Source organism: Nilaparvata lugens, chromosome 3, assembly GCF_014356525.2.
Source record: "Nilaparvata lugens isolate BPH chromosome 3, ASM1435652v1, whole genome shotgun sequence".
In the NCBI taxonomy this organism is placed as follows: Eukaryota; Metazoa; Arthropoda; class Insecta; order Hemiptera; family Delphacidae; genus Nilaparvata; species Nilaparvata lugens.
The window spans coordinates 25,539,141-25,555,700 of record NC_052506.1 but is presented as its reverse complement, the minus strand read 5'-3'; the positions used below and the strand labels follow the sequence as shown (position 1 = coordinate 25,555,700).

Below are 16,560 nucleotides of genomic sequence, written 5' to 3'. Positions count from 1 at the left end.
AAAAGATAAATTTTGAGATTTGCGTCGTTTCTCACCAGGTATGTTATACCGTAGCAGTGTGAATGTATAAATTAATCAAGGTTTTTGTAAGTCTGTGTAAATTAATTATTAAAAAGTTTTTGGTTCATCTTGGAGTAAATTCTCATGTAATTTGTTAACATTCAAGAAAAAATAGCTTTTTTCAAGAAAAGTGGAATCCATGACTTTTTACTGTAGTACGGTATTGTACTTACTACACATATAGGCCCGGTTTTTAGGATAATTATTAATCTAATGAACCCTTAAAACTATAGAATTAATATAGTTTCAATAGTTTATCAGATTCAATAGCTACGTGTTCTGTGAAACCGGCCGTAATAATAGCATTAATATTCCAATAATATCTCAATCTATACCTCCAAATTCTGTTATGATTATTGATAGCCTGATATTTTAATAGTAATAGTAATAGTATAATAGAGAGCATTAGTGCCTTTTAGACAGAAATTTCAGAAATAGTTGGTAGGTAGAGGATAAATTTGAAATATATATGATAGAATGAATAAAACACTTGAGTTTGATATACTTTATTTTCAACTCATAAACTTCACTAATAAGTGAAAGTATCATCTACTTACAAATATAAATATTAAAAACATTCAGAATTTGACCACACATAACCCTGTTTTGATCACATACTTATAAGTTACCATTATTATTACATAATTAATGATTAATAATATTCAAAGTATAACACTATAAGTAGGAGGTACATTATATTGTTTATTATAGCGTAATAGTGTGTATAATATTTAATATAATAATATATTTTACAATAATAATTTTCTGTGTTGAGGAATGTGATTACACATGCTTATGTAACTTACAGAAATCTATGATTATTTGAACGAGGTATTTTGTGATCAGTTAGTAAAGCTTATAAAATGCATCTTGTGTGAGTCCGAAACAATAAATGCTACTGCTTTCAGAGAACCTTGCTATATTCTCAATCATTCTACAAATACATTAAACAATTCTTCTAATAGTAAAAATAAATATATTTCGTCGAACACTAATCAACAAAATACAGTCTTCTAATAAAATAATATTTTAGTACTGGAATTTGTTCTGATTAAGTTTGTACATACAGTGATGATTCACATCAGATGGACGATTTTATGCAACACCAGTGAAAATTGAGTATGTGGATGGATTTAATATCAAATTGTGCATTGTTGTAAACAGAATATTCATTCAAGATCGTATATTTATCAATGATTATTTGATTATACTTCTCTTCTTAATTATGCTTATCAATAAGAGAGTTTCTAGAATTTATATTTATTTGGAAATTGCATGTCGTCAGATATAACGAGAGACGAGTGAATGGATGAAAGTATAGCTGAAATTGATTACGGAAATGTTAAAAATACTTTTTTAAATATTGAACTTGGAATAAATTTACATTTTTCAAATATTTTTCACAGTAAATTATGTATGATTATACACAAAAAATAATACCTTTTAGTATTATTTTACAAAACCTCATGGAAGCTCGCATCAAAATATATTTCAATTAATCCATACTTAAATTCACACTCTAATTATAAATATAATTCAACACAAATATTGAAAAAACCAGAATCAAATACGTTTTGTATTTTATATCTATTTATTACTCATCAACTGAAACCAATAAACTAATTGCTCAGATAAGTTGATAAGTCTGATAATTTTATGGTTCAGATTTTAAACATTATTCCTATTTGAAATATTCAAAGTTGCTGCCAATGCGCCTATAAATTGGAATAGTTTTCAAATGAGATTTAATACTGACTTTTTCAACATTATTTTACATTCAAGACAATGATAAAACAATAGAATTGAGATTTTATGGCAGTTTGATGTTTTCAAATGCAATTTGAATTCTACCTATAATCTCGGAAGGCAGTGAATCAGTTGCAGAATTTGAATTGTTCAAAGTATAATCCTGTACAAACCAGTTGTCATCAATCATTATAATAATGTAAGTTAATATCATTTAATGAAAAAAGTCCTGTGAACCGATTTCATTAATTTCAAAACAGTCATTTTATTGATATTGTGTTGAATTTTCTTGTATTTTTATGATAGTAGATGATACAAGAGATACATGAAACAATCTGTATTATTGTTGTATTTTTTGGATAAATAGTGTAGCATTAGAATGTGCAATAAAAAGACTCGCCTGTGGAATAAAGTATGTGAAAAAAGATAAACTTATTCTACATGCATTGATTGCATTTCTAGTATAGAATGTCTTATCCACTATAATACATCAGACTATAGAATAGCTTTATAAAATATTTCAAGTAATAACATGGAGTATCATTGATTCTACTCTAGATAATTTTATTCATCTTATTTCCAGAATTGGAAATATTTGGACAAAATGGACGTTCAAAAGTATTTAGTGTGTCCTGTGTGTTTCTTTAAAATATTATGTATGTCTATACATTGTATGAATTTATATATTCATATGTGATTTGTATTGAAAAAATGATAAAAGTTAATGCGAGTACTAGCACATCATTTCTAACAGAAACTTTCTCTCAATGCTAGACAATTAATAATAAATTATCGAAATTTTCTAATGACATAGAAAGAAGCCTAAAACTATCGTGAAAAAAATGTTCTCATAAAGATTCAAATTAAATCTATTGTTGAAAAGTGTAAATCATTTACACAAAATCATGTATAAATGCACATAATATTGGTGATATGACAGAATTTAAAGTTTGTTATCTAAATAAGATAGAGAGATTTTGCTCGAGTTTGTTCCAAATTAACACTAATTTATAATAATTGATGTATCAACCTCCATTCTTGCAGACATTACAGGACGATTTCCACAATAATAAAAACTAAAAATATGTACCTAACTACAGAAAGGTAAAGTTTATCAAGAGAAATTTAGAATAAAAACTGAAACTGATTCTTTAATTTTTTAGATAAGCTTATTACTATTAAACAAAAAGTTATTTAAAAATGAAAATTGAAAAATAATATCAGAAACACTTCTAATCCAATACTTATAGTGTATTGAAATTTTCACAATAGCAAATCATATTTAATATAAATTTCAAACAAACTTGTAAAATCAAACACTCACCATCAAAACTTCTAACATGTTTTTTCAAACTATCTATACGTACCAAATTGCAAATTCTATACAATATCAAAATTTACTCAGTTACAGCGTACAAACTCCTGAATAATATACAAATTACAAGATGATAGCATTACAGTGAGAGCCTACATTAGTCTCACAATCAGTACTAGACTTCTAGTGAAATTTCAATCGATGACACAATAATTGCAATGAAGCAGACTAAAATAAAAGTTCACAACCAAAATGTTGATAATTATCTACAATATTCGAATATATAATATATTGCGCAAGGTATTGTTTAGGAACAAGGTTGAGGGATTGTCAATATTTAAAGCTCATAAAATGGCTCAGGCAAAAGGCCCATCTAAATAGAGTAAACTATTCTAGATTAATGTTATAGTTATTGAAATATTTGTATATGAATATTGTGTAAACTCCTGGATGAAAACTAAATATAAAAATTGCTACATGGAGTTTCAACTCTTAAAATATTTTAAACTAAACTAAAAAAAGTAGGATAATAAATTGCAAAAGTCTGGCAAGAAGGTGAAAAATGTAAAATAAAAAGGCAAGGTATTAGAACAACAGCTTGTAAATTGAGCTGCAAATAATTTTACCAAATAAATGCAAAATATGATCAATTATTTTAATTTGTACAAAATATATGTAAGTCTAAACTAAATAGAATGAATCTAGGAACGATACAATTGCAGACCAATAATAAATACTGATTACAAATTGGGAAATACAACCATATTAATAGTGGACATTAGTGTTTGTGCTCATTACGCAAATATTGAACACTTTTACAGTATAGCTTATTAGAACATTTCAATCTAAAAAACAACGATGCGATGCATTTCTAAATAATTAGTTGAAATTAACCCAGTCAAGGATTGATTACTATAGTGAGGTCCACGTTATAATGGCAGTGTAGGAAGATAGGAGAAAAGCGTTGCTAGATCTCAGCCTTGCCACCCAAACAGCTGATACTGGTACATCTGATGAATTCAACTGTTCATTATTGTTGAAAAAGTTAATCATATTTTATTTGTCAAGAAAATATATTTTTTAAAGATGTAATAATAAATTGTCATGATTGAGATTAAATATTTTGTCAATTAGTTGAATTTCTACATTGTTGATAAACGATGTGGCAACATCGCAAAGCGTAAAAGAGATAGCGCCATCTGCTTTGTTGAATGGTAGACAAGGATAGCAACACCATTGCAAATCACACACTGCCATTGTAACGTGGACCTCACTATAGTAGTACAGCTTTTGAAAATAGTATGAACAAATAATATGAAAATAACACAAATATTATATAGAGAACAAAAAAAAAATAGTTGACAGTAATACAAAATCACGGAAGGCACTAGCTATTTTTAACAAAAAAGAAGATATTGTGAAAAGAGTCATATTCATTGATTAGAGAGTTAAAAACGTGTTATCCAAAATATTTAACCGCATGTTCAAAAGTAGTGGTACAAAAAATACCATATTGCAATTCAACGAACTAAAACAGGTAATCATTTACAGAACTTGTGAATAGAAATGATTTCATAATTTTGTCAATAATAGTGGCTTCTCTAGGAATCTCATAATAATACTAATTTCATACTTAATAATAGAGTACTTTTCTGTATATTATTCTGATACAGATTAACATAGAATATCTTACTTATTTGAAAAATGGTATTTCATGTGATGATAATTTTCCCTCTTACACTAAAAGCGTAATTAGTTCATATGCGCATAAAATGTGAACATTATTACAAATACATCATAGCTTTATTTATTCAATCATTCAGAATTATACAACTTCTAGAAAAGTACCACAGGCTAAAACCCAAAACGGTTCCAATTCTAATCTATACAACAGTCCAAATGTAGCTGGGTTAAATGTCACTTTGATAGACAATCAAGATAGAGGCTTATATCAACAAATGTCATTTAAAATCTGTAGATGTACTTTGAAATATTGCTGGCTAGTTTATTAATGGAGGCATTTTCTTCATAACATCTATTTTTAACACTCACACTTTCACCACTTTAAAAAAATTGCTTATTGCACAAAATGAGTTTTTAATGGGATTTTACAACTGGAGAAAAACTTGAATCGTGAAATTACTATCTAATCAAGAGGTAGTTTACTTGTTTAAGCATAGAAATTTTCAACAGTTTACAAAGTTGATCTGTTGTTGCTGCTTTAGCATTATAGTTGTTGATCAGAAGAGTATAATAAAAGGAGTAGCCTATATTCTCACATAAAAATGCTTTCAAAAAAGTATTTCAAGTCAAATCTCTAGCTAAAATGCATTCATTCTTAAAATGTGATGTTTAGATACGTTGAACTATCAATTTATATTACTTTAACTTATTCCTATTGAATTGTGAGAACGATTTTTGATCATTTCTATTTCTGATATCGACTTGACGGAAACATGAAAACATTTAATACAAATCACCACTTATTTTAAAAAGAAATGAGTTACTGCAATGATTAGATAGCTTAATGGAAGAGGCATATTGTTAGTGCATTATCATTTTTTCTTATGTACAAAAATAATATATTGAAACATTTACAATATCAACATTTGACATAACTTATTGAGAACAGAATCTGCTTTAAAACTACAATAACAGTCTACAAAAATATGGCATTATATACAACTATGATAACTGATGAAGTTAATTGAGAATAAATGGTGTTTGACATCTAGTGAGACTTGTGTACATGCAGGTATGAAGGCCAAGTGTTGTACATTGTATTCAACATTTAAAGGAACCAATATTAATAACGTTATTGTAAATTGGTCTTGTTGAAAACAAAACATTGTGAAAATATCTATGACAACTATATGGAAATTTATCAAATAAGGGGATCTAATAATACATCATTATTGAAGAATAGAATATTTATAATTCAAAACAATCTACTCTAAACTACAAAAAGGTAAAATAAATAAACTCTTCATCCGAATATAATTTTAATAATATTCTGATATCTAGATATAATGTTAGCGTTGATATAGGACCACTATTCCTTAGTCAACATTAAAAACTGTAGTAGAAGGATGTTTTTGCTTGTAAATATAGAATTTATTAACCATCTCACTCAATACTTGCACAAAAGCTCTTAATAGAATCAGGAATACATTTATCGGGTTAAATAGAATCACGGAAACCTAAAAATGAAGTAGGGAGAACTAAATAAGTTTTTGCTTCCCTCAAGACAATAATACTGCATACGAGGATGATAATAATAATAATACTCATATTATTGGGAATGATAAAGAATACTCTTCGTCTTCGCACCGCAATTAAAATACGAATAAAATGGAGAAAATACCCACCATACAACACATTCATACTCAATATTGAGAAAATTCAATATGATACAACCAGTAATGAGTGTTCATGTTGTCATGAAATAATAATACTTCTTCAGTAAATTCATAGGAAATAAATTATTTTACCAGATTCTACATCTGTGAGATGATCTAAAAAATACATAAAATAATATGTAGGTTATTTTTCGTTTTGATACAAAACTATTTATGAAATCAATAGATTTAAAAAATGAAGTATTTTACTCAATCTAGAGGTAGTTGCCGAGGCTCATACTAGGACAATACATTTTTTTCTAACATAAAAATGGAATTCAAGAAAAATAGGAAGAGTGAACTATCCTTGAAAATAAAGATAATTGTTCAGCATTGGTGGCTCTAAAAATAGTCTATAAATTCCACATCTTTGAATCTATAACTTTACAGGATATAATGTTCAACTAAATCTGAATTTTCTGTTTTAGACGTGAACTTCTATATCTATTGAATAATAATAACAACATTATTAAAAGTTCAACTGACCTTAAGCAATGTTTTGGATGAGAGCGTATAGCCTTAGATTAACAATCAAAATGGAAATAATCAATTGGCAAGATATTTACAAAGTTTGTAAAATTTTAACCACCAATGTTGTAGTTTTGAATGAGAATATATTCTCATACTAAAGCAAGGTTCAAGGTTTCACCCTAATTTTCTTTCAAATCTAGATGTGCACATCTTCTCGTATAAAATATTTTAAAATGGGGTCGGTTCTACCGTCGCACAATAGTTTTAATTTTTAATTAAATTGAGATACATTTGTATGTATTAAAAAGAATAATTGGATAAATACACATTCAAGATACGATATTGTAAAACATGGTAGAAAGTAAGGGCCCGGTTACACAGAGACCGAGTCTGTAATCCTGAAGGAATCTATATCTTAGATATGTTCATCTATATCCCCGTAAGGATCGCAAATCGCTCTCTGTGTGGCTGGGCTCTCAGTGTGTGAGGGTTCACAACTACCCTTTTCAACGATACTCAAATTTTAATGAGAATCTATATGTTTAGAAAACACTGTCATTCATCATGCATCAATACTTGGCCAATAATTTTTAGAATCGATATTATTAATTAGTTCTTGATACAATATTTTTAAATATCAAAGAAATTTGTAAGGGTTCACATCTACCCTTGACTAATAATTTTTAAAATCGATATTCTTAGTTTAGTTTTTGATATATTCTTCTACTCAAAAAAATTAATTGAAAGAAATCAAATTTTTAGAACAATTTTCCTTCATTGCTACTTGATCTCCAAACTTTCAATTTCGGATGAGTATAGCCACTTACTTTTGTACTGATACAATCAAATTTTCATCAATGCTACTTTATCTACAAGCTTTCAATTCCGGATGAGTATTCTCACTCAAATCTTTGTACTGATACTCTCATAGTAATTGATAATTTTGGCATTGATCTACTTGCAGGTGTGCTGATCGATAAGCGTTTCGCAGGTCTTGCACTTGACGTAGCAGCACCAGACGAACTTGCAGTGACACCGCTCGACGCGCTTAATGACCTGAGTGTTGTAGCCACGCCCACAGCAGAGCAGGTCGCACGAATCGGGTCCGTTGGACGTCTTGTTGCAGACCCGACCCTGCGTGCCGAGGATGCCTCGGTTGGGGTCATGCACACAGTAGTCGGGGGACTTGTGGATGTGCACCAGGTCCGCTTTGGCGAGTGGGATACGGCGTTTGGCCTTCCGCTTGCGACGGGGACGGCCGCGTTTGTTGTGACTAACGCCTAGAATGGATCCTCGGTTGACTTGTACGGCTGTGCGGTACTTGCGTTTGAGGAGATCGCCCACCTCGTCGAAAGACGGCATAGTTTTCCAACAGGTTTTCAGCTCGCAGGATCCTGACACACCGTGACACCGACACTGGACTCGCATGAGCGTGGCCACCGTTTGTCGGCCCACCTCGTTGTTGTGTATGTTCATGCGTGTGCGCACACTCCAGGCGCGCTTCGCCTTGGCGGTGACGGCGGTGGAGGGTTTGATGCGTTCGGGGGCGTCGACGAACCGGCGCGCGAACTGGATGCCGTACTGGAGGTTGTCACTACATCCGCCCCACTTCCACCCTTCAGGCGTGGTCTGTCCCTGTTTCCCCACGTCACAATTACACTCCGTGAGGTTCCCCGAGCTGCACGCGTGCGTCACCGCGTACACGACGCCCGCACTAGTCACCGCGTACACGAACGCCGTCTCCTTACTGCCACGCTCCAACACATACCCGAACACACTCTGGTCCTCCGTTCCTCCCGTCGAACAGTTCCACCTTTCGTTCCGAAACTGGTGCTGACACTCGTCTATCGCTCGCCGAGCCCCGTCTGCTACCGACCTTATAGTGTCAGGGTGGTCTAAACACACATCAACTTGTTGCGCGACTAGTCCCGGGATGGCGCTGCAGACCGCTTTGGCTTCGGCCGTCTCGGCGTCGTCTGTCTCGGGTCCTCCGGCAGCTGGGTTGCGTTGCATGGGCGGACCAACCCCCGTCACCCCCAGGTACATCCAGTTGGGCCCCGGGGCACCACCCCCCACCACTCCCCCGCACTCCACCCCCACCACCACCACACATAGTACAACAATCGACTGAACAACGGTTCTACTGTTACAGCTCATGACAAACTGATGCTCTCACAAACTGCTCTCACCACCAACACTTTTACATTATTTCAAAAACCTAACAAATAACAAAGTATTCTTTATCTTAAACCTCAACTGTTTAGTAACTGATTGCCAACTCAGGTCTCACTTGTCAACAGTCTCTCATTCAATCGAATTATTATAAAAAAAACGTTTCTAGATTTAGTTATGTCAAACTGTACCAAACTTCAGAACCTTCACCTTCTTCTTAAAAATAATTGATTCTTCAAATCAATTTTGAAGAAACCCCTTTACAAGTGAAAAGACCTATCCTAGTTTCAGTTATCTTCTAACACTAAATACTGTGTCATTTAGGTTCAATTGTGTCTTATGTCTAATAAAGATGGATAAGATTGTTAGCTCAACTAACACTTCCCCCCTTTCCAATTGAAAAAATCGTTTCTAGTGTTACAGGTGTGTCAAACTATATGCTGTGTTATGATTGAGTTCTCAAAAGCACAAATCCAAACCACTAGTTTCAACAACTTCCTAAGTGTTTGATCTCAAGTTGTACAGTCTCTTAGCTGATAGATGTTTGGGGCAAATACTTGTTCGCATTTCCAATGCAGCAAACGAGAGCGAAGATGTTTGTTGCCTTCTCACATTTCCTTGTGAGTGTGCTTTTTCAGCACTGCTTCTTTCTGTTCATCAACTAATCAATGCGACATACCTAAAAGATTAAAACCAACTTTTAATTCAACATCCTAGCCACATAGTGAAAACTGGATTTAATGCAAGAAACTGTGCAATAGTTCAGAGAGTTTTAAATCAACAAGGAGTTAATTATCAATTCAACGCCCAAGCCTCATAGTGAAAAATTGAATATTTTAATGCAAAAAGCTGTTTAGAGGTTTGAGCTATAATAGATCAACAAAATTCAATTGAACTTTCAATAATTCATCATCCTAGTCACATAATTAAACATTTTTGATGTGAAATTTTTAATCAAAATCCTGTAAAAGTGACCTATTTAAACGGTTTAGCTGCTTCCAAGAAATAAAATATTGAAAGAAAAAAAGAGCACCCCAATCACACAAGGTTAAATGGAATCAAAGTTGACAGATTATGAAGAGACATACCAAGCAATATTTGGCCGATTTTAAACACAGAAATGGGTACTTTATATTCTATTATGCCTAAAAGATGCGCGATTCTGAATAATATATGCAATTTCAACATCAAAATTGAAAAGAAAAATTCGAGGGTTATATTAAAACTAAGAAAGGTTAGCTACAAGTTCAATAATTGGATAGAAAATGTTTTGGGGGGCATCAATTTTACAAATAGAATGAGATTCATTGAAATATCATATGAATTCATTACTTATTCATTTTATATGAATATATTTCTTTTATCTTTTCCTCAAAAACGATTCATGAGTCTGAAGCTTATGGAGTTCATATTTCAATGCAATAATTTAAAAATCATTCTTTTATTAGTCTCTGTGCAAAAATTATCTCACAGAAAGCTTTCAAGGAAATTTCTCCACTCTTTCCTACACCTTCAATAAATAATCCTAATTCAATCAATACACAGCTTCCAGCTGACAATGCTTACAAGAATCACTAAAAATCAACAGTTACAGATTCGAAATGTTCTGCTATTCACGGTCCTTTCCTCAATTAATAATCTCCGATTGGAAATTTTATTGCAGATCTATCAAAAGTGCCTCAAATCCTCACTTTTCACGTCATCACCCAATTATATAACACTCATTTTTATCCTAGAATAAATGATACGGTTAGTGTAAAACAGCACTGATAATTCATTTATTCGACTGATATATGCATTACATTCAGTTTTACAATACCGCCACAGTAATACAAGTATCCTTAGTATCATGAATCGAATCCACAGTGGAAGAACAGTATGAACTGTTTTCAGCCAAAAACTCATATTCCATTTTTTCAACTTGATTCAATATTGAATTTTCAATATGCACATGACTCTTCATCTTTGTTTTTTCTTCTGTAACGTCCTTTCTAGGGAAATAATTTTTATTTCATTTTATTCAATTGATAAAGGTAGTTGATAAAAATCTAATCATTAATAATACAATATTGAAACTTGAAGTACCCTTTATTATTTAAAATATTACAACAACTAGTTTCGACCAAACTCAGGTCATTTTCAAGTTGAAAATGTGGAAAATTAATAAAAAAATCTGGTGTGGCGCACTTACACAAGTTTCCTTGCCGTTATGAAAATTGATCACCTGACGCTAGTGTTACCGCGCATCACAAGTCTACTATTCAAAGATTTGAGCCAGCTGGTGACAGGGCAATAACGCTGGAGACACACGAGGTCTGCTATCTCTTCATAGTGAATCATTTCATAGAATCAACAGTTGCCAACAGTTTGCAATTGGATAATCACATTTTCTCGAGTTTAGAGCTTATTTTCAATTTTAGGTGAAAATGTTACTGAACATTGATTGTAGAGATTCTCATGCTCAATCTTTTCCACTCGAAACTTTTTGTTTAAATTTTATCTGAAGCCTGATAATTGAGAATCTAAAATCAAACTTTGCATAGATGGGGCGGAGCTCCTGAAATTTCTACAGATATTGGTTTTGTGGCAGTTGATAGAGCTTATCGATGACTATTTTCAGGTATAACTTTAATCAAAATCGTTGGGGCCGTTTTCGAGAAAATCGCGAAAAACCCTGTTTTTGACAACATTTTCACCATTTTAGCCGCCATCTTGAATTGCATTTGATCGAAATTGTTCGTGTCGGATCCTCATATTGTAAGGACTTTACGTTCCAAATTTCAAAACATTCCGTTGATTGGGAGATGAGATATCGTGTACACAGACGCACATACACTCATACACACACACACACACACACACACACACACACACACACACACACACACACACACACACACACACACACACACACAGACCAATACCTAAAAACCACTTTTTTGGACTCAGGGGACCTTGAAACGTATAGAAATTTAGAAATTGGGGTACCTTAATTTTTTTCGGAAAGCAATACTTTCCTTACCTATGGTAATAGGGCAAGGAAAGTAAAAATTTGATACAATTTAATAAGAACATTATGCTTATTTTCATATGATTAATTTATTTCTTATTCATTATTTTTTTGTTGAAAGTTATTAAATTATTCTTATTTAATTTTGCAGTTTTATAGATATAAAATTCTTCTTTTACATCCAATTTATTACTTTCATTACCAATTCTTAATATTATTTTCATACTAGCTGGCCCGGCGAACTTCGTACAGTACCGCCAAATAGTTAATGCATCTCATGACAAACTTTAGCTGGATGCACACCTGAAGAGGTGCCAAGCGGCATTTTGCATCCAGGTGCTTCTTGCTTATTGGTCTGAATGGAAGACCTCACACACACTGAGTCGGGCATGGCATGGAACGGTGTGATAAGGCAATCTCCATAAGATCAACACTTTGTATCACCAAGCCGCGCCTCCTCAGGTGTGCTTAGCCTTAGCTTAATCTTAAGCACTATATTTTTATGAAAATTATCCAACAATCAGTATTTACATTTATATCTCAATATGGACTTCCTATGTGCTTGGTTAGTTGTGCAGCAGTTTGTAGTTTTAGTTATAGTTGAATGCAGCTTGCTGGGAAATTGAATGGTATATAATCTTGCTGCTGATTCTCCCGCACAATGCCTATGCCTTCCCAATGATAGCTCTTACTTGAAATTGAAGGTCGCCATTGGGTTATTTTAGTACGAGATATTATATCTATATATTTGTAATATTATAGATTACAAAGGCATTGGTATGTAATAATCTTATAGGTTGCCTCCTCAATGGCTGATTTCAATAATTCCAACAAGATCTATAAATACAGGTCATGACACTCGTGTTCCTTATGGAGCGGCCATTATGTGGGGTCTTTATGGCGGTACATTTGAAATATTCCAATCTGCTCATATCAAAATCATGCATTGTGATTTTTAAAAACAATATTCTGGTTCAGATATTATGTAAATTCAGGTTTTCGATTTTTTAATAATGAAATTTCAATAATAAATGTTTCAATAATTCATTTTTTTATTATTAAAAATTGTTCTTATTCTTGTAACTTGTTATAAGGCATAGGGAAAAAGGCCAACCTCAAAAACAGTTTAAAGTTCCCAATCAATTAAATCTAAAAATCAACAATTCAGTTTCTAGTTGGAATCTAAATATTATTAGCCTATTCTGTCGGAAGAATTTATTTCACAATTCAAAGCAAAGCAATATTCCTTGAACAGTATAACAAAATAACATATCATGTTGAATGTAAAAGAAGAATTGTATATCTATAAAACTGCAAAATTAAATAAGATTAATTTAATAAATATAATTCAATTTGACTTGAATAATCCTATTTTTGATAAAATTAAAAGTAAATAAATTTAAATTTATTAAATTTAATAACTTCAACTAAATAGATAATGAATAAGAAATAAATTAATCGCATGAAAATAAGAATATGTTCTTATTAAATAGTATCAACTTGTTTTATTTATTTTCCACATTTCAACTTGAAAATGACCTGAGTTTGGTCGAAACTAGTTGTTGTAATATTTTAAATAATAAAGGGTACTTCAAGTTTCAATATTGTTTTAATAATTTGTAAAAGTGCCCATTCAAGTGAAGTGTTTTTATAATACACTTTATCTATTACGTAAATCATTAGAACTCAGCTCAATAGCCAGTAAAGGTTTTGAATACTAAGCAATCAAAACTGGAAGTGGTAAAAATGCAAGCTCATGACACCAATAGGAAGCTACTCGATTCTCTCATTGCTGTACTGATGACCATTTCCTACTCCCACTTACAAATCAAACAATTTCTCTTCTGCACAATTATTTCATTTTCTTCCATCCACTTCAATCTAACAATACTATTCAGTAATTGAAGTCCTGAACCTGTTTTTATTTCTGTTATTGAAATAATTTTTATTCAATGAATGAATAAATGAATGATAAAAATATTTTCAATGTTCTTATCGGAGGATGTATGCTGGCGAAAAGTAGACTGCTCTAGGCTAGATGTTAGTGACTCATATATTACAAAATAGATTCTGCTATACTGGCTTTACTTTCCTTTAGTATACAAGATGAAGTGAATATTTATTTACATCAATATAGTATTAAAATCACATAAAAAGTTACAACTATAAAGTATAATATTTATTTGGGAAATGTTTATAATATTGTGAGACGTAGTCGATGATGAAAGTAATGCATAAATGATTTTGAAAACGAAATCTTAAATAATTTAAAGTTTATTATAATTTTTTCCCGCTAATATTATCGTACATTTTGGTATTTCTGGTAGTGGTCTGTCAGGGGTCTAACAATATAGAACTATTCAAGAAAAAATGGCAAACCTACATTAATTTATTATGAATTCATTTCCTCAGAGCTCTTTCAATGGATTTGAGCATACACAAACACAAGAGGATAGAAACACAGGAAAAGCTCAATTTGCGTTTGATATTACAAATGCTGATACTGTCAGGATTATCGCTATCGCAGAGTTGCTTCCTAAAATGCATTTTATATTAATCAAACTCCTCATACAAGAGAAAACATTAAATAATTTTGATAAGCATTATGTCACTCTCTCCTAGTGTCAAAGTATTTTGTATCATATCAGTGTGTGGAAATCATTTAAAAATTAAATACGATAGTATCATATTAATCAACCAGCAAACTTAATAAATTTTCTTAATAGGAGAAAACACTTATTGTGAATGCAAGCATAATTAATAAAAAAATATATGGAGAAGACTTCAAAGATATCATTAGACTGGGGTGGAATGAGTTGGTTAACATAATCCATAGTTCTCTATTGAAGCAGCATTCAAGATTTCAAATAAGCATCCAAAAGAAATAAATTTGAAGATACATCTTCATCAACATTCAGTATATCAATGGAAGATTCAATTCCGTATTTTATAAATTCACAAACATTATCTTCAAAAGACATTTACGTCATAAAGTGCACAATATCACAAAATCAAAATGATATCAAATGTATTGTTCACATTATACTACCAATTTGAAATTCAGGTTTCATTAAATTGATTCAGCTTATCAAGGCACGATCTATGTTCATCTTAATTTTGGTTAGCTCAGAGTTCTATGAATATATATTTACACTTCTGCAATAGCTGAATTTCTAATCATGAATTATTGACATCATCAGAAAAAGATTATTCATCGCACACTATTTAAAAATAAAGAGTAGATTTTAAGGCCAACTAACGATTTTATGTTAGAAGTCAAATAAAAATAGAATAAATGTTCACATTTGAAAGGATGATCTCACATCAAGGAAGATTCTAATAATCCTTCCAAATTTTCTAATCAACAAAATCACTCAAAATCTTTTGATTCGACTACAGGATGTTTGTGAAACCAACAATTAAAAAAAAGAGAAATTAAGAGATAGAATGTTTACATATGTAAGGATGATCCTTTGTCAGTGAAGGTTCTAATCATCCTCCTAAACTTTAATTTTATCATCTTGCAAAACTTGTATCCACCGCACAAAATTGAAAAAAGAAATATTATAGTGGAACCAACAACTCTACTAAGAAAAAAGAAGATGAACGAAATGTTTACAATGGAAAGGATGATCCGATCCTACGTCATGGAGAATTCTAGCTTTTTTCAAATTTATATTTATCTGTGAAAAGGGTTATTCATTGTATAAGATTGAAAAGCTACAGATTACAAAAATCAACAATTTTACTTGAAAAATCAGGAATGAAGAGAAGAAAAGAAATGTTTACATTCGATTCTACGTCATGGAGTCTCTTACAGTGTATCCTCTCTATTTTTCCTACTTTCGGAAGAAATTACAGTATTCACTTGTGTTTTAATTTCTAGAAACATCAAACAAATAAAGTGAGGTACCTAATTGGGAAGAAAATGATGAAAATTCCCAAAATTTACCTACATTGCTCGACTGGAACACGAGAATGCTGCAACTTGTATACGAAACCAAGATCTCTTCTCTAATCGCATTAAAATGCAGTCTGTGAGCAAATGCCAGCCTGTGACTTCTCTCGGCCAATCTGTGACTCTCTCCAGTGACTTTTCTCGCCACATTCAAAAATCAATACAGATGGCGTATACCCACATCGGATCAGGATCTGGGGTTCAAACTTTTCATAATCGCAGACCCTTTCCACGCCGAATTAGTAGCCGTTATGGTAAATTATCGCAGTGAGGGGGGTCGAAATTCACTACAATAGGCTGTCAAGACGCCACTCGCTACAAACACTACAAACAACTAGCCTACTCGACCACTGAGAAACAAATTTGAAAAAAAATCTTTACAAAATCCGAAACTGTAATCCGTATGCGACAGATATTAATTACTATCAAA

General features: G+C 31.8%; 1 protein-coding gene across 2 annotated transcripts in view; it reads right to left on the bottom strand.

Annotated features, from left to right (window-relative positions):
* LOC111043786 (protein Wnt-16) overlaps positions 1 to 16,560 on the bottom strand; it is a 59,877-nt gene that overhangs the window by 32,245 nt on the left and 11,072 nt on the right. Inside the window, exon 2 of one of the 2 annotated variants that reach the window (XM_022328841.2) lies at positions 551 to 9,841. The exons of the other annotated variant lie outside the window; for it this stretch is intronic. Within the exon in view, the coding sequence (XP_022184533.2) occupies positions 7,945 to 9,147 (1,203 nt within the window). The 5' untranslated portion in view covers positions 9,148 to 9,841 and the 3' untranslated portion in view covers positions 551 to 7,944. Of the gene's footprint in view, positions 1 to 550; positions 9,842 to 16,560 lie in introns of those variants that run through there. 2 annotated transcript variants of the gene reach the window in all.